Consider the following 18,094-nt stretch of genomic DNA (forward strand, 5'->3'; position numbering starts at 1 on the left):
CCAGCGGGTGGGGAAGACAGGGACCGGCCCCCCCACCCCCGACCGGGGCCTGGGGCAGTCGATTACCTCCCCCCGAGTCTCAGACCGCCCCCCTAAACTCATTCGAAGTCAGCTTGCTGACCCTGTTTCTCTCCGCCGACTTATTTCAGGAACAGAAGAAGGCACAAGGTGACAAAGACGAGAAAGAAGAAATGAAATCCGAGCCAGAAAAAGCGGAGTATGTAGAGTTGTACGCAGTCATTTTTTTTGCATCGTTCTTTCCCTCGCACATTTCTTCGCTCGTTCGTTCCTCTTGGGAATTGGGCACCTTCCCTGCGTCCTGAGCAGCAGCAGTGAGAGTTGGAGAGCACGATGATAAATGATCATAACTGTGGTATTTGTTAAATCCCTACTACGTACTAAACACTGTACTAAGCACTGGGGTAGATACAAGGTCATCAGGTCCCCCGAGGGGCTTCACAGTCAAAGTAGGAGGGAAAACAGGTGTCGAAGCCCCATTTTGCGGAGGAGGGAACCGAGGCACAAAGATGGTAAGTGGCTTGCCCAAGCGGACGAGCGGAGGCGGAATTAGAACCCAGGTCCTCCGGCCCCCGGGCCCGTGCTCTTTCTACTAGGCCGCACTGCTTCTCGCATATAAAGGGGGAATCCACTGGAGGATGGATGAGGAGGGCCTAATCCAGGGGATGGCAGCGGGCTGACGAATTCAGAAACACGGCAACAGCCAAGGGGACCCACTCGCACCGTGTGTCGGGACACGCGGAGCCCCCCCGGGGACCGTCTCTCCAGGATCAGCTGTGCGTCATCCTGTCCCTTCTGTCCCCACATGAATTTCCGCCCGGTCGATCCTCCGGCGGCTTTTGAATTTCAAGCCCCAGTCGCACTCTGGGTCCCGGAGAACCATCGATCAATGGCCATGATGATTTCATCTCCCGGACTCTTACAGAAGCGGCGTGGCTTAGTGGATAGACCATGGACCCGGAAGTCAGAAGGCCAGGGGTTCTAATCCCGGCTCCGCCACTCGTCTGCTGTGTGACTTTGGCCAAGTCACTTTCATTCATTCCTTCATTCAGTCGTATTTATTAAGCGCTTACTGCGTGCAGAGCACTGTACTAAGCGCTTGGAAAGTACGATTCAGCGATACAGAGAGAGGCAATCCCTGCCCGCCCCGGGTTTACAGTCTAGAAGCGGGGAGACGGACATCAAAACAGATAAACGGGCATCAGTATAAAAAGTAGAATTATAGATATATTACACATCAAAACAAGTAAACAGGCATCAATATAAATAAATAGAATAATAGATATATACCTTTATGCTTCTCTTCTCTGGGCTTCAACTACCTCATCTGTAAAATGGGGATTGAGACTGTCCACGTGGGACAGGGACCGTGTCCAACCCGAGTGGCTTGTATCCACCCCAGTGCTTAGTACAGTGTCTGGCACATAGTAAATGCTTAACAAATACCATAATTTATTTATTCTTTATTTTTTGCCCTCTTGTGACAAATCCCATACTGCTTTCCAAGCTTCAGCGCTTTTCCTCTTTCGGGACCATTGCTGACATTATTTACTGGCATTCACTCTTCGGTAAGCACATATTGAGCACCCACCGTGTGCAGAGCGCTGGGCTCAGCGCTGGGGGGAGAGTGCAGTGGAGGGAAAATTAGGCCCAGTTTCTGGCCCTGGCAGGGCTTTCCTCCCTGCCTTTTAATGCGTCTTTAGGTGCCTTTGGCGTATGTGTTTTAAACCCATTTCCATTTAGAAACAGTGGGGGACGAGGAATTCTCTGGTGTTCCTTTAGTTGGAAAATTCAATCAGTCAGTAGTACCGATTGAGCACTGTACTGAGCACTTGAGAGAGTTCAACAGAATTACTTTGACACGATCCCTGCCCTCAAATAGCTGAGATCTACCCTGTTTAGAGCACTGTTTTGGGTGCCTGAGTGTGCGACGGGGACCGTGTCCAACCTAATTCACTTGTATCTACCCCAGGGCTTAGAACAGTGTTTGACACAGAGGAAGCACCTACTGAATACCTTAAAAAAAAAAAAAAGTAGACACAATTGCTGCCCTCAAGGAGTTTACAGTCTAGTGGAAGCATAGATCAGGGTTTCATTAAAGCCCCAGTTTCCTGTCAGAAACCACTTCTGGAGGTGCTCATCTCTATTGTGCGATTAGTTTGTGTGGAACTCACGCGAATGTGCCAGTGTTTAGGTTTTGCTCGTATCCATCCCGGTGCTTACTACAGTGCCCTTAACAAATACCAACAAATACAGTCGATTAGACTGTAAGCCCTTCAGAGGGCAGGGACTGTCTCTATCTGTTGCCGATTTGTACATTCCAAGCGCTTAGTACAGTGCTCTGCGCAGAGTAAGCGCTCAATAAATACTATTGAATGAATGAATGAATGAATGAATACCACAGTTATTATTATTCTTATTCGGGAGAGTCAGGCAGGGCAGCAACAACTAGGAGACCACAGGTGGTGACTTCAGTCAATCAGTGGTACTGATTGAGCACTTAGTCTGTACAGAACACTGTACTAAGCACTTGGGAGAGTACAACATGACAATATGACACATTCCCCTGCCCACAGTGAGCTTCTAGTGTTCATAGACGTTAATAGAAATAAGTGATTCATTCAGTCAGTCATATTTATTGAGCGCTTACTGTGATGGATATGGACGTAAGTGCTGTGGGGCCAGGACGGGGGAAGAATAAAGGGAGCGAGTCGGGGCGAGACGGAAGGGAGCGGCCTGCCGTCACATCACCTCACCCTCTGCCGCGACTGGGGACCTAATGAACTCCCTTGGCGGGAGGCCCGGGCAGCTCCCGGCGACAGATTGTCTTCCGGTGGACGACGCGGGTGTCCTCAGCGTTTCTGACTTCCTCCGTTCCCCCAGGGGCGAAGACGGAGAAAAGGAAGAGAAGGGCAGAGATGAGAAGGGCAAGCAAAAGCTAAGGCAGCTTCACGCGCACAGATACGGCGAGCCCGAGACTCAAGAATCGGCCTTCTGGAAGAAGATAATCGCCTACCAACAGAAGCTTCTCGTAAGCTACCCCGCTCCCCATCGATCAGTCGGTCCTATCTTCTGAGCGCCGACTGCATGCAGAGCACTGTGCTAAGCGCTTGGGAGAGTTCACTAGAGCAGAATTGGTACTGTGAGCCCGTCATTGGGCAGGGATCGTCTCTATCTGTTGCCGAATTGTCCGTTCCGAGCGCTTAGTACAGTGCCCTGCACATAGTAAGCACTCGAAAAATACTATTGATTGAATGAATTGGTAGAGACATTCCCTGGCCACAAGGAGCTTACAGTCTAGAGGGAGAGTCAGGCATTAATGTAAGTAAATAATTGACAGATATGAACGTTAAGTGACATGGGGCTGAGGGCGGGAGGAATAAAGGGGGCAAAGGACGACGCGGAAGGGAGTGGGAGAAGAAGAAATGAGGGTTGAGTCGGGGAAGGCCTTTGGGAGGAGACAGATGCTGAAATCGTTTGCACCGAGGAGGTAGGAGAAATGGCGATGTGGATTAGTTAATACTCAAGTTGTTGGGTTCGTACAGAAGTCAGTATGGAGCTTATGAGTACATAGAAGTCCCGAAGTCATCGTTGGAGGGCTAAAAGCTTATGAAAGAGAAATTAGGGTAGTCCTCCTGCAGATGAGAATTTCAGAAGGGCTATGAAGATGGGGAGAGCTGTGGTCTGCTGTGTTTGAATTTTGAGTTCCACTTAGTAGGAAAGGGGCGAGCAGAGTTTCAGAAGCAGGAGAGGAGGGAATGAGGCCCGGGGAGTGAGTTGGCTCGAGAGAGATGACGAGGGCGAGCTGGGGGGGTGTACTGGGAGAAGAGAGTGGGTGAAGAGGATGGGGGGAGCTGATGGAGCGCCTTAAAACCGACAGTCAGGGTTTCTGCCTGACGAGGGGAAGAATGGTCAACGATTAGAGGTTTTTGAGGAGTGGGGAGACGTGCACAGAACGACAATATGGAAAAATGATCCAGGCAGGTGATGTTTTTTTTACTGTCCCTAAAATGTTGCTGGAGAAAGTGAATGTTTCTCCACTGGTCAGTGAATTTTAGGGGACTGCAGGTGTGATTCATTCATTAATGCGTGTTTATTGAGTGCTTACTGGGTGCAGAGCACCGTACTAAGCCCTTGGGAGAGCACAGTATAAGAATAAACCTCAATCCCTCCACACCTAGCTTACGGTCTGGAGGGGGAGACGGACATTAATGTAAATAATTACATAACCGACATGGACATAAATGCTGTGGGGTTGGGAGGGGGGATGAATAAACGGAGCAAGTGAAGGTGACGCAGAAGGGAGTGGGAGAAGAGGAAAGGAGGGCTTAGTCAGGGAAGGCCTCGTGGAGGAGATGGGCCTTCCCAGAACCAACGGGAATGAGTGTGGAATAATGGCTGTGGCAAAGGTCGGGGGCTGGGTGTTGCGTGTTTAGCTCTGGACTTTTGGGGTTGCTCACACTGATCTGCCGAAGGAAGCCAGCGACGGGATTAAGGCCTGAAAACCCCAGCGTTCCCTGGGGCCTCTCACCAGAACCTCCTTCTCTTCCCCCAGAACTATTTCGCTCGTAACTTTTACAACATGAGGATGTTGGCCTTGTTTGTGGCATTCGCGATCAACTTCATCTTGCTCTTCTATAAGGTGAGCGCTTTTCTCTCAGGCTTTAGCCACACTGGAAGAGGAGGGGGTGTCCGCCCATGCCACCGAAAACTCCGATTGGTTCCCTGGCAGAGGAGATGGTGATCGGCCGGAATATCGGGGGAAAAGGATGCATCCCCCTCTGTCTACCTCCTCACTGTCCCTGCCACCAAGGTCAAAGGGCAGACAGGCGGCGGAGCCGGGATTAGAACCCAGGTCCTCCGACTCCTGCGCCCGTGCTCTTTCCACTGGGCCACACTGCTTCTCTTTCCATTCATGCCATGGCTTTGAGGATTCCCATGGAAACCATGTCTTAACTTGGGCCCCTTAGAATATTCTATGCCACCCAGTGCCAAATTCCCAGTCGATCAGTGTCGAGCGCCTACTGCGTGCAGAGCGCCGTACTAAGGCTTGGGAGAGTACACTAGAGCAGTGTGACAGAGTTCGTGGTTAGATTCCCTACCCTCAGCAAGCTTACGGTCTAGAGGGAGAACTTCCTCCTAGAATGGAAAAGCAATTCCCCGTCGCCTTTCCTCGCCATTTCTCCGAGGTTAGGTCTCCACCTCCTCGGCGACGGAAGGGAAGGAGTTCTCCATCCCGAGCGTGAGTGAAGACACTGGCTTGGACAGCCTGGACGGCCCCTCCCATCGGATCATCACCGTCCACTTCGTCCTGGAGGAGAGCAGCGGCTACATGGAACCCACCCTCCGTATCCTGGCCATCCTTCACACGGTCATCTCCTTCTTCTGCATCATTGGCTACTACTGCCTCAAAGTAAGAACGTCCCCCGGCCTGGGTGTCTGTAGGAGCCGGGATTTCTACCTGGAGACGCACGTCTCCACGCAAGTTGGTTCGAGTCCGGATGGAACTCAGGCGATCCATCTTGGACTCTCATACTTTCTGGCCCCTCGGGGGACGTTACTGAGAAGGAGCCGCTCCGTGCCTCGGTTTCGATAACTGTTCTTTCCCCCCGGGGGCGTAACTGAGATCCATTCAGGAATTCCAAAGGGAGTGTGGCCTGCTATTTTGTGTGTTTGAGGGCCTGGATCTGTGTGCCCCTTTCGCGTCATGGATGGTGCAGTGATCCGTTTATTATTGTACTGTACTCTCCCAAGCGCTTAGTACAGTGCTCTGCACACAGTAAGCGCTCAGTAAATTACAATCGGATGAATCTGGGGTCATGCATAATGGTGCATAGAGATGGACTCATAGTCACATGCATGTGTGGTTCGTTCATGCGTATTTATTGAGCACCTACTATGTGCAGAGCACCGTACTAAGCCCTTGGATGAATATAATACAACAATAAATAGAGACTTTCCCTACCGACAGCTAGCTCAGCGTCTAGAGGGGGAGACGGACACTAATGTAAATAATTACCTAATGGATATGGACATATGTGCTGAGGTGCTGGGAGGGGGAGATGAGTAAAGGGAGCAAGTAGAGCGAAGCAGAAGTCCCTTCCGCCCTCAGTCACGGGGAAACAGGTGCCCAGGATCCTCTGCCTTACAGACGCTTCCCACCCCCACCCCCCCCCCCCACCTCGGGAGGTCGCCCAGGGAGGGAAACCGATCCTCGGCGGGGTTTTGTGAACCACAGGTGCCCCTGGTGATTTTCAAACGGGAGAAGGAAGTGGCTCGGAAACTGGAATTCGACGGGCTGTACATCACCGAGCAGCCGTCCGAGGACGATATCAAAGGGCAGTGGGACCGGTTGGCCATCAACACGCAGTGAGTCTCCCGGGCCGTGGTGTGTGGGCATGGGTGCCCTGGACCTTATGCGCGGGAACCCGTTGGCTCAAAGGGGCTTCCCTCCGCCGCTGTTCCGGAAGGACCGAGGGGTCTCCGCTGGGACTGGAGGGCCGGTCTGTGAGGCCTCGTGAATAGAGCCCGGGCCTGGGAGTCAGGAGGACCTGGGTTCTAATCCCACCTCCGCCACTTGTCTGCTGTGGGACAAGCAACAATTTTCTTTCTAGCAATAGGTTCAAACTCGTGTTCCGAAAAGAAGTGGTAGAGAGATCCTCGTGGTTTTTTTACTTAGGGTCAGACACTGTTCTAAACCCATTAGGTACAAGTTGATAAGATTGGAAACTGTCCCTCTCCCACATGGGGCTCACAGTCTAAGTTGGAAGGAGGAGAAATGAATCCTCATTTTACAAATAAGGTAACCGAGGCACGGAGAAGTTGAGTGACTTGCCCAAGCTGGGATTAGAACCCGGGTCTTCTGACTCCCAGGCCCGTGCTCTTTCCATGCTTCTCATGGATTTTTTTTTCCTGCAACTAAAGTATAACATCTGTACTCGTGGAGAACATTCTAGCTTCTGTTTCAGTCGCCCACAGAACACTAATATACCCTTTTAGTTAGTCTGTGAAGGATTCTGTTCGATCTGATTACTATGTTTAGTTGGGTGCCTAGCCGAGAAAATACAGAAGGCGCTTTCTGAATAGCTCACTGTGAAGAAAGTGTTGCAAGTAACAAAAACTTATAACTTGAAATTTTTACTTTAAACCTGATGTTGGTGTGTGTTTGTGAGAGTACATTTGTGCTCTTCTATTAGAGTGTTTGGATAAAAAAAGATTTTAGCCACAGTGTTGTCTATAAATGTGTCGTCTACCCATCAGGTCTTAGGATAAAAGAATAATGATATCATTTTTGAATCCATTTTATCAACCGGTAAATCAACGGTAGTTATTGAGGGCTCACTGTGCGCAGAGCACTGAGCTGAATGCTCGGGAGAGTTGAGCGTAACAGAGTAGGCAGGGGTGTTCCCTGCCCACAACGAGCTTAGAGTCTAGAGGGGGGAGACAGACATTAATATAAATGAATGATTTACGGATACGTACACGAATGCCGTATACTTTTTACCAGTCTCGGCCCATAATCCACCCAGCTTTAATGGCGTTGCCTATTGAGTCCGTTATGAGTGGAATTTGGAAGAAACGGTGAATGAATTTCACGCCAAGTAATGTGTTTTTCTGTAGGTCCATGGTTCATAGAAGACGCTAACGTTTTTCTCTGGGATGACTGCTGAGTCGTTAGACATTTACTGTCCTAGAAAATGAATTTCCTTATCTTTCTTTTAGGTCATTTCCTAACAACTACTGGGACAAGTTCGTTAAGAGAAAGGTAATACGGCTGAATGAGATCCATCTCCTGGGATTTTAGAAATGTTTAAGGCAGCAGATGGGCTTGGATCTGGGTGGGAAGTGGGGAGGAATCCGGCATCCAGATCCTCCCTAGGGAGGAAAGTGTCAAAGTGCGCTACCCTCACCTACTCCTGATCAATCAATCACTCAACCGTATTTATTGAGGGCTTACCGTGTGCAGAGCACTGTGTGAACGCTGGGGAGAGTGCGCTGTAACATGTTTCAGAACAGCCTCCAGGAGAAATCTTCATTACTTTGGTTGCTTTCGGCGTGCAGATCTTGAGAAAGCCACACGAGACCCAATTGCAAATAGGTATGGGATCATTTCAGATTCTGCCTCAGTGCACCCAGTTGGGACCTTATCTGAAAAATGCTTTCAGCACAACAGTTTCACCACGAGGTAGCACAGAATTCTGGGGAAGCTTCGGAATGACCAAAAGTTGTTCATTTATTCAGTCGTACTTACTGAGCACACTTACTGCGTGCAGAGCGCTGTGCTAAGTGCTTGGGAGGGTACAGTGTAACAGTAAGCAGCGTGGCTCAGTGGAAAGAGCACGGGCTTGGGAGTCAGAGGTCATGAGTTCGAATCCCGGCTCTGCCACTTGTCAGCTGTGGGACTGTGGGCGAGTCACTTCACTTCTCTGTGCCTCAGTTACCTCATCTGTAAAATGGGGATTAACCGGGAGCCTCACGTGGGACAACCTGATTACCCTGTATCTACCGCAGCGCTTAGAACGGTGCTCTGCACATAGTAAGCGCTTAACGAATGCCAACATTTTTTTTTTTTTAAACAGACACATTTCCGGCCCACAGTGAGCTTTAGATTTAAAAGGGGAGACAGGCGTTAATATAAATGAGTAAATTATAGATATGGACATAAATGTTGTGGGGCTGAGGCGGGGATGTATAAAGGGAGCAAGTCAGGATGACACAGAAGGGAGTGGGAGAAGAGGAAAGGAGGGCTTAGTCAGGGAGGGCCTCTCGGAGGAGATGGGCCTTTGATAAGGCTTTGAAGGGAGGGAGAGTCATTGTCAGATTTGAGGAGGGAGGGCGTTCCAGGTCGGAGGCAGGACGTGGGCACGGGGTCGGCGGCGAGCTAGACGAGATCGAAGTAGAGGGAGAAGCTGAGCCTCGTTCACTCTGGGTGCCGATGCCGGAACGGCGAATACGCTTCCCACTGTGCCCTGCGTTCTCTCAGGGCGGGTCTCTGGGCACAGGGAGAACGGGTTCGGTATAATTGAAGGGCATGCGCTCTGCCGATACATGGTCACGCATCCTCTTGTTTACTGTCCCGGAAGGGGTGAAGCACGTGGGCAGGTGGATGGGGTGGACAGGGCAATTTTGGCACCGTAGGTTCGCCTCGGCAGACCCGCCATCCCCGCTGGGGGACCAGAGAGGGGAGCGGTTCCTGGAGGGAGGCAGCAGGCTATAATTTATGTTTATTAATGTCCATCTCCCCCTCTAGTCTCTAAGCTCCTTGCGGGCAGGGAGTGTGTCTGTTCATTGTTATAGTGTACTCTCCCAAGCGCTTAGTACAGTGCTCTGCCCCCCAGTAAGCACTCAATAAATACAATCGAATGAATGGATGGTTTCCAGAGAGACCAGAGAGGACGCCGTTCCTGGAGGGACGCCCCTTCCCCCCAACCTGGTCCCAGCTCTGTCAGGGCCTCCTCAGATCCCCAAAATGGTGGCCGCCTCAGGAAGGACCAGACCTCGAAGGGGAGAGACCGACCCTGGTCAGCACCCGAACAGATGGACACGGATCAATCGGTGTCTCGGAGGTCGAGGCCTCGGGGAGGCCGTCGCGGGGGTGGGGCTGCGGCGGGGCGGCTTGCGAGAGACCAGGTCTGGAGCCCAGCGCTCTTCCGCCACGCAGGTCATGGACAAGTACAGCGAGTTCTACGGACGCGACCGCATCAGCGAGCTGCTGGGGATGGACAAGGCGGCGCTCGATTTCAGCGACGCCCGGGAAAAGAAGAAGCCCAAGAAGGACAGCTCGCTCTCTGCCGTGTGAGTACTTCCGCCCGCTTCCAACCAGCCGGTCAGTAGCGTTCATCGGGCTCTTACCGTGTGAACAGCAGCGGACTAAGCGTGGAGCGATCTGTGTCTTTTTCATGGTCTTTTTTAAGGGATTACTATGTGCCCGGCACTGTACTAAGCGCTTGGGAGAGTACGATATGACAGCGGACACATTCCTGCCCACAGCGAGCTCACGGTCTAGAGGGGCATGAGAAGTCTGAGAAGCGGCATGGTGTAGAGGATGGAGCGCGGGCTTGGGAGTCAGAAGGTCATGGGTTCTAATCCGGGCTCCGCCACCTGTCTGCTGTGTGTGACCTTGGGCAAGTCACTTCACTTCTCTGCGCCTCAGTGACCTCATCTGTAAAATGGGGATTGAGACTGTGAGCTCCGTATGGGACGGGGACCGTGTCCAACTCACTTTTCTTGTATCTACTCCAATGCTTAGTACAGCACCTAGCACATAGTAAGCACTTAACAATACCATTATTATTATTCATTCATATAAATAGGCAAGTAAATAAATTACGTATATACAATATATATCATATGAACTATATAATATGTATTTAGCGAGAAGGAGATCACTGGGGACATTTATTATTAATAATCCCATTTATTGAGCACTCACTGTGTGCAAAGCACTGTACTAAGCACTTGGGAGAGTACAATATAACATCAAACACATTCCCTGCCCACAGAGAGCTCACAGTCATTTGAAGAGAGCAGTTGCTGGTGGAAGCCAGATTGGAGGGAGAGGTCAAGGAGATTATGGGAGGAGAGGATTTTGAGACAGCGGGTGTAGACAACTCGCTCAAAGAGTTTGAGAGGCTTACTTCCTGAGCCTCAGTTTCCACACCCGTGAAATGGGGACAGTGGCTCCTGGCCCTCCCTTCCTCACAGTCATGCTGTGAGGATGAAAGGCGGTAGCTGTTGGGGAAGTTCAGAGGAACCCACCCACTGAGTGGAGGGAACTGGGCGTGAAGCGTGGAAGACCCTCCTGACCCCAGGACCCAAATAAATCAACCGGGAAAACTTCATCCTCAGTGATTCTTGACTCAGTCGATCCTAATCAGTTGAAGCGAATAAGGCCTCTGTGCCTCTCAGCTCCATTCGGGGGCTGGTAAATCCAATTTACCCAAACGTCTACCGAAGGGGCTTAATTCGTCCTAAAATGGAGGAAATTAGTTGGTTTGCTTTCCTGGCGCAATTTGTCGTTTCCTTATTGGAGAGAGCTTAATGCCTTTTTGGAAGAGAAACCGAGTAGGTCTTTAAACAATTCAAATAGGGGCTACCAAGAAATGTGCTCGTTTATTTTCGGAAGGCATAAAACACGCCTCCAAACAATCACCGAGGGTGCTGACCGAAGATTGCTTTAAAGGATAAATCAATGAATGGTATTTATTGAGCGTTTACGGCGTCCTTCGGGCTTGGGAGAGTAGAACACAGCAGAGGTGGAAGACATTTCCCGGCCTACGACGAGCTCACAGTCTAGAGGGTGAAGCAGCGTGGCTCAGTGGAAAGAGCCCGGGCTTGGGAGTCAGAGGTCATGGGTTCGAATCCCGGCTCTGCCGCTTGTCAACTGTGTGACTGTGGGCGAGTCACTTCACTTCTCTGTGCCTCAGTGACCTCATCTGTAAAATGGGGGTTAAGACTGTGAGCCCCACGTGGGACGACCTGATTCCCCTGTGTCTACCCCAGCGCTTAAGAACAGTGCTCTGCACATAGTAAGCGCTTAACAAATACCAACATTATTATTATGATCTTGGCAGAGGCTAAGGATGTTTGCCATTTACGACAGGAAGCCTGGGTCAATTTAATAGTCGATCATGAGAAATGGCCCAGTTTCCTTCCTTTGTAGCCGTGACCCAACCCGCCCTTCTCCCCCGTTCTAAATTATAGCAAATTTGAGATGAGAGAGATGAATAGGCCCTTCTCCAATCTGTGGATTTTATCCCGAGTGTAATCTTTCCCAACAGACATTTCGTCGCGCGTGGCGACGTTTCCAGAAGCGGCATACTTATAGAAGCGGCCTGGCCTAATGGAAAGGTCTGGGAGTCAGAGGTCCTGGGTTCTAATCCCAGCTCCGCCACAAGCCTGTAGCTTGAGCTTGGGGACGTCACTTAACTTCTCTGTGCCTCAGTTCCCTCATCTGTAAAGTGGGGATCAAGACTGTGAGCCCCTATGGGAACAGGGACGGTGTCCAACCCCATTACCTTGTATCTACCCCCAGTGCTTAGGACAGCGTCTCGCAGATGGTAAGAGAAGCAACGTGGCTTAATGGAAAGAGCACGGGTTTGGGAGTCAGAGGTTGTGGGTTCTAATCCCCGCTCCGCCACTTACCGGCTGTGTGACTTTGAGCGAGCCACTTAACTTCTCTGTGCCTCAGTTACCTCATTTGTAAAATGGGGATTAAGACTGTGACCCCACGTGGGACAACCTGATGACCTTGTATCTACCCCAGTGCTTAGAACAGTGCTCGGCACAGAGTAAGTGCTTAACAAATACAGTCATTATTATTGTAATTATCATTAAGCACTTGAAAAGCACCGTAACTATTGTCGTATTTGCGACAGTTAAAAATCCAACCCAGGTTACATTTTGGGGTTTTCCAGGAAATGAGAAATATTCCCTTTGGGGTTCTACTCTTGCACCAGGGAGTCAGTTAATCGGTCATGGGAATCAAATGCCTTCTTAGTGCCAAACACTGAGTGAAGTGCTCGGTCGAGTTCAACAAAAGCAAAACAGATTTTTCTGTCCTAGAGGTGGAAGAGTCTTCCCAATCCCCAGCGCTTTCTCCTCGCAGCAGCGCAGACTCACCCGACTACTTTCTGTCGTTTATCATTCCAGGCTGAATTCCATTGATGTGAAGTATCAGATGTGGAAACTCGGCGTTGTCTTCACCGATAACGTAAGCTCGTTTTACGAGGGCCACCGCGGCATAAAGCACGTTCTCGGCAAACAGAGGCGGGAGGGCTTGCTTGGGGAGAGGGATTCGCTTATCCACCTATTTCTCACACCCAATTCTTCCTGAAAGATTGGAGTCCGCGTGTTCCGTTTAAAGGTAGGAACCGATGGCCGGAACGCTTCTGCTTTTCTTCCCGTTGTTTTTTTGGAAGAAGAAGGACTAAAAAGCGAGTGTGCGAATTGATCTGTGTGGCCGGGACTCGCAGGCTTACTTATTCTGAGGCCCTCACGAGACCTGAAAGGAGCCAAAACGGCTGCTATCTGGCCTGTTGGCTCGTTGAAGCCCATCTCCTCCAAGGGGCCTTCCCCGACTTAGCCCTCTTTTCCTCTTCTCCCATTCCCTTCCGCGACCTCCTTGCGCTTAGATTTGCCCCCCTCCCTCACCCCCACCGCGCTTATATCCGTATCCGTAATATATTCATTTATATTCATGTTTGTCTCCCCCTCTAGACCGTAATTCACTGTGGGCAGAGAACGTGTCTACCCACTTTGTTCTGTCGCACTCTCCCAAGCGCTTAATACAGTGCTCTGCACACAGTAAGCGCTCAGTAAATACGACTGACTGATCGCGGCCTGTTCGCTACAACTTCTCCCTTCCCTTATCGCCCCCGAACTTCAACGTGAAAACCCGGCACCCCCTGCTCTCAGGGGCGGGATTTTTCTAGTCAGCTCTCCGACAACCTGCCTCATAACAATCCACGATTCCTCCATTTCCCTCTGCGGTGGATGAAAGGGAATTAGCGACGAGTCCCCCTTCGCTTAGCTTGTTGGAGAAGCAGCGTGGCTCAGTGGAAAGAGCCCGGGCTTGGGAGTCGGAGGTCACGGGTTCGAATCGCGGCTCTGCCACTTGTCAGCTGGGTGACTGTGGGCAAGTCACTTCACTTCTCTGGGCCTCAGTTCCCTCATCTCTAAAATGGGGATGAAGACTTTGAGCTTCACGTGGGACAACCTGATGACCCTGTATCTACCCCAGCGCTTAGAACAGTGCTCTGTACATAGTAAGCGCTTAACAAATACCAACATTATTATTATTTGCCTGAAACGGAGGCGAGGAACACTCCCGTCAGGGAGTCTCGTCCGGCCTTCCCTGTCACCCAGTCAGTCGGTTGTATTTAATGAGCGCTCACTATGTGCTAAACACCGCACTAAGCACTTAGAGTACAGTAGAACAATAAACGGACACATTTGCTGCCCACAGTGAAACTTACGGTCTAGAGGGAGCTTACCCACCCGTGAAGCCTTAGGATTTTGCTTTCCTAATATACTTCTTTGGGTTTTTTCATTTTGTTTTGTTTTTCTTTTGGTCCTCTTTCCCCCTTACTAGTCCTTCCTTTACCTGGCCTGGTACATGACCATGTCTGTCCTGGGACACTACAACAACTTTTTCTTCGCTGCCCACCTCCTGGACATCGCCATGGGATTCAAAACCCTGCGGACCATCCTGTCATCCGTGACTCACAACGGCAAGCAGGTACCGGAGAGCATCGCCCGTGGTCCCCATCCCCTCTTTTCCCTCGCACCCAAAGCAGAAAACCTTCCAGGAAAAATTTAATAATCCCGTCACTGAATCTCGCATTGGTGTTTGTTGGGGTCACCCTGATTTGCTCCCTTTATTCAAACCCCCTTCCAGCCCCCCCAGCACTTATATCCATATCCGTAATTTATTTATGTTCATGCCCACCTCCCCCTCTAGACTGTAAGCTCGTTGCGGGCAGGGAATATTTCGTTTACTGTTGTATTGGACTCTCCCAAGTGTTTAGTACAGTGCTCTGCACACAGTAAAGGCTCAATTAATACCATGATCGATTGATTATCTGCTAGGTGCTTACTATGTGACCCCTCTAGACTATTAGCTCCCTCTAATAATAATAATGTTGGTATTTGTTAAGCGCTTACTACGTGCAGAGCACTGTTCTAAGCGCTGGGGGAGATACAGGGGAATGAGGTTGTCCCACGTGAGGCTCCCAGTCTTCATCCCCATTTTACAGATGAGGGAACTGAGGCCCAGACAAGTGAAGTGACTCGCCCACAGTTGACAAGTGGCAGAGCCGCGATTCGAACCCATGACCTCTGACTCCCAAGCCCGGCCTCTTTCAGCTGACCCACGCTGCTTCTCAAGTCCCTCTAGACTGTAAGGTTATTGTGCGTAGGAAATGTGTCTACCAACTGCTATATTGGGCTCTCCAGAGTGCTCAGTACAGTGCTCTGCACACAGTAAGTGCTCAATAAATACAGTTGCTTAATCCTAACAATAATAATAGCAATGTGGTATTTGTTATGCACTTACTTTACGCCAGACACTGTACTTGTATGCCGGGCTCGGGAGTCAGAGGTCGTGGGTTCTGATCCCAGCTCCGCCGCTTGCCAGCTGTGTGACTTGGGGCGAGTCTCTTCACTTCTCTGGGCCTCGGTTACCTCATCTGGAAAATGGGGATTAAAACTGTGAGCCCCACATGGGACAACCTGGTCACCTTGTATCCCCCCCAGCGCTTAGAACAGTGCTTTGCACATAGTAAGCGCTTAACAAGCAAATACTCACAAATTTTTCTTCCCTTTATAATGATAGTCATAATAATTGCGGTATTATAAAATTCATTCATTCCTTCAGTCGTATTTATTGAGTGCTTCCTGTGTGCAAAGCACTGTACTAAGCGCTTGGGAAAGTACAGTATAACAACAGGCACATTCCTGCCCCCATCGAGCAATGAAACCCCTCTCCTCGCACGCACCCAGTGGTAAAAATCCACAACTTCCTGGCCCCAAATCAACTTTAAGGATCTCATTCAGAAGGAGGTGTGGAGGTGGAGAGCCTCGGCTCATTTACACCTCAGCTACACTGTGTATTCATTAGCCAATTAAGCAGTCGTTTTGCATAAAATATTCTGACAGCCTGTTAAAGACAAGAGAAAACTGAAAATAAATTCGTCCCCACGCTCTTGAGACTAGGGAGAATTAATGAGGAACGAACGACAGTGCTTTAGAGTCAGTCGACCCAGCCAGGCCCTCGCGGTGGAATGAGTGCTTAGTACAGTGGTAGTCATTCATTCAGTAGTATTGAGCACTTACTGTGTGCAGAGCACTGTACTAGGCGCTTGGAATGGACAGCTGGGCCACAGATAGAGACCATCCCTGCCCAGTGACGGGCTCACGGTCTAATCGGGGACGTGGTAGCACGTGGTAGCACTCAGTCGCATTTATTGGAGCGCTTACTGTGTGCAGAGCACTATTATTAAGCGCTTGGGAGACTCCAGTATAACAATGAACAGACCCATTCCCTGCCCAAAGTTAGATTAGAGTCTGCAGGGAGAGACAGACTTGAATAAAAAGAAATAAAATGACAGAGTATGGCACATTAGGGCTGTGAGCAAAGGAGCAAGTCAGGGTGAGACAGAAGAGGGTGGGAGATGAGGAAAGGTGGGGCTTAGTCTGGGAAGGCCTCTTGGAAGAAACGCGCCTTCATTCTTTCAGGAGTATTTATTGAGCGCTTACTATGTGCAGAGCACTGTACTAAGCGCTTGGAATGGACAATTCGCAACAGATAGAGACCATCCCTGCCCATCGACGGGCCTGTCGGGCTTTGCAGCGGGGAGAGTGGATTAGAGGTGGGAGGGCGTTCCAGGCCGGAAGCAGGACGTGGGCGAGGGGTCAGCGGCGAGACAGACGGGAATCGCGACCCAGTGAGAAGGGTTAGCGGTAGAGGGCGAATGAATGATTCCCACCCCGAACTGGGCGATCACGGTCATCGCGCCCTCATCCCCTTCGCGTCCGCTGTCCTCGTGTCTCGTAGCTGGTGTTAACGGTGGGCCTGCCTGGCGGTGGTCGTGTACTTGTACACCGTGGTGGCGTTCAACTTCTTCCGGCAAGTTCTACAACAAGAGCGAAGACGGCGATATGCCCGACATGAAATGCGACGACATGCTCACGGTGAGCCTCCCCCCCTTTCTTTTTTATTTTATTCATGGATTTATTCGGGGGAAGGGGTGTTTGTTAAGCGCTTTCTGGGTAACACTAATAATAATAATAATGATGGTACTTGTTAAGCGCTTACTCTGTGCCAGGCAAAGCACTGGGGAAGATACAAGGTGGATCAGGCTGTCCCACATGGGGCTCGCAGTCTTAATCCCCCACTTTACAGATGAGAATAACTGAGGCACAGAGAAGTTAAGTGAATTGCCCAGAGTCACACAGCTGACAGGCGGCGGAGCCGGGATTAGAACCCACGACCTCTGACTCCCAAGCCCGGGCTCTTTCCGCTAAGCCACGCTGCTTCTCTAGCCAAACGCTCTCCTAATAATAATGATGGTACTTGTTAAGCGCTTACTATGGGCCCACCACTGTTCTAAGCGCTGGAGGAGGTACAAGTTAAGACTGTAAGCCCATCAAAGGGTAGGGACTGTCTCTATCTGTTACCGATTTGTCCATTCCAAGCGCCTTAGTCCAGTGCTCTGCACATAGTAAGCGCTCAATAAATACTATTGAATGAATGAATGAATGAAAGGTCGGATATAGTCCCTGGCCCATGGGGGAGCTCACAGTTTAGGTAGGAGAGCGACTAGGTATTGAGTTCCCGTTGTGGAAACTGAGGCACAGAGAATTGAAGTGACTTGCCCAAAGTTGCACAGCTTTTACGTGGTCGAGCCGGGATTAGAACCCAGGTCCTTCTGACTCCCAGCTTCTTGAGCTCTTTCCACTAGGCCTCACTGCTTTTCGTTATAACCCGTATTCTGGTAAGGTCTTTTAACAGTTCTTTTTTTTAAAGAAACATAAGGTAGAGCAGGCGGGACATTTTTTCTTCCAGGCCAGTGCCAACCGTTGACAAATTTACAAATATTCATTCATTCATTCAATAGTATTTATTGAGCGCTTACTATGTGCAGAGCACTGTACTAAGCGCTTGGAACGGACAATTCGGCAACAGATAGAGACAATCCCTGCCCAGCGACGGGCTCCCAGTCTAATCGGGGGAGACGGGCGGACAAAAACAAGACGACCTAATCGCAATAAATAGAATCAAGGGGATGTTCGCCTCGTTTACAAAATAAATAGGGTAATATCGAAACTTGTGTAGTTGGGGTCAGCCCCAAACCAAATGATGCTTTTTTCCTGTCTGTCAGGACGGAACTCTGTCTTGTTGTCCTCTCCCAAGCACTTAGTACACAGTAAGCGCTCAATAAATAGGATGATCGACTGGTTGAGAGAATCACCTTAGTGCCCTAGGGAACAACCTCTCCCCTAGATTAATGCTGCAACCTAGTTAACGACCTCCTCACGTGAGGGTATTTATTACACGTCCCTCGTGTACCCCAGC

At 50.2% G+C, this 18,094-nt stretch overlaps 1 protein-coding gene across 1 annotated transcript in view; it reads left to right on the top strand.

The window, feature by feature from the left end:
• RYR2 (ryanodine receptor 2) overlaps positions 1-18,094 on the top strand; it is a 232,928-nt gene that overhangs the window by 207,295 nt on the left and 7,539 nt on the right. The window contains 12 exon segments of the mRNA XM_029047213.2: positions 150-217; positions 2,902-3,049; positions 4,574-4,660; positions 5,213-5,431; positions 6,257-6,387; positions 7,741-7,783; positions 9,680-9,813; positions 12,670-12,730; positions 14,111-14,257; positions 16,574-16,594; positions 16,596-16,646; positions 16,648-16,710. Coding sequence (XP_028903046.1) covers positions 150-217; positions 2,902-3,049; positions 4,574-4,660; positions 5,213-5,431; positions 6,257-6,387; positions 7,741-7,783; positions 9,680-9,813; positions 12,670-12,730; positions 14,111-14,257; positions 16,574-16,594; positions 16,596-16,646; positions 16,648-16,710 — 1,173 coding nt within the window.

This window comes from Ornithorhynchus anatinus, chromosome 19, assembly GCF_004115215.2.
Source record: "Ornithorhynchus anatinus isolate Pmale09 chromosome 19, mOrnAna1.pri.v4, whole genome shotgun sequence".
Classification (NCBI taxonomy): domain Eukaryota; kingdom Metazoa; phylum Chordata; class Mammalia; order Monotremata; family Ornithorhynchidae; genus Ornithorhynchus; species Ornithorhynchus anatinus.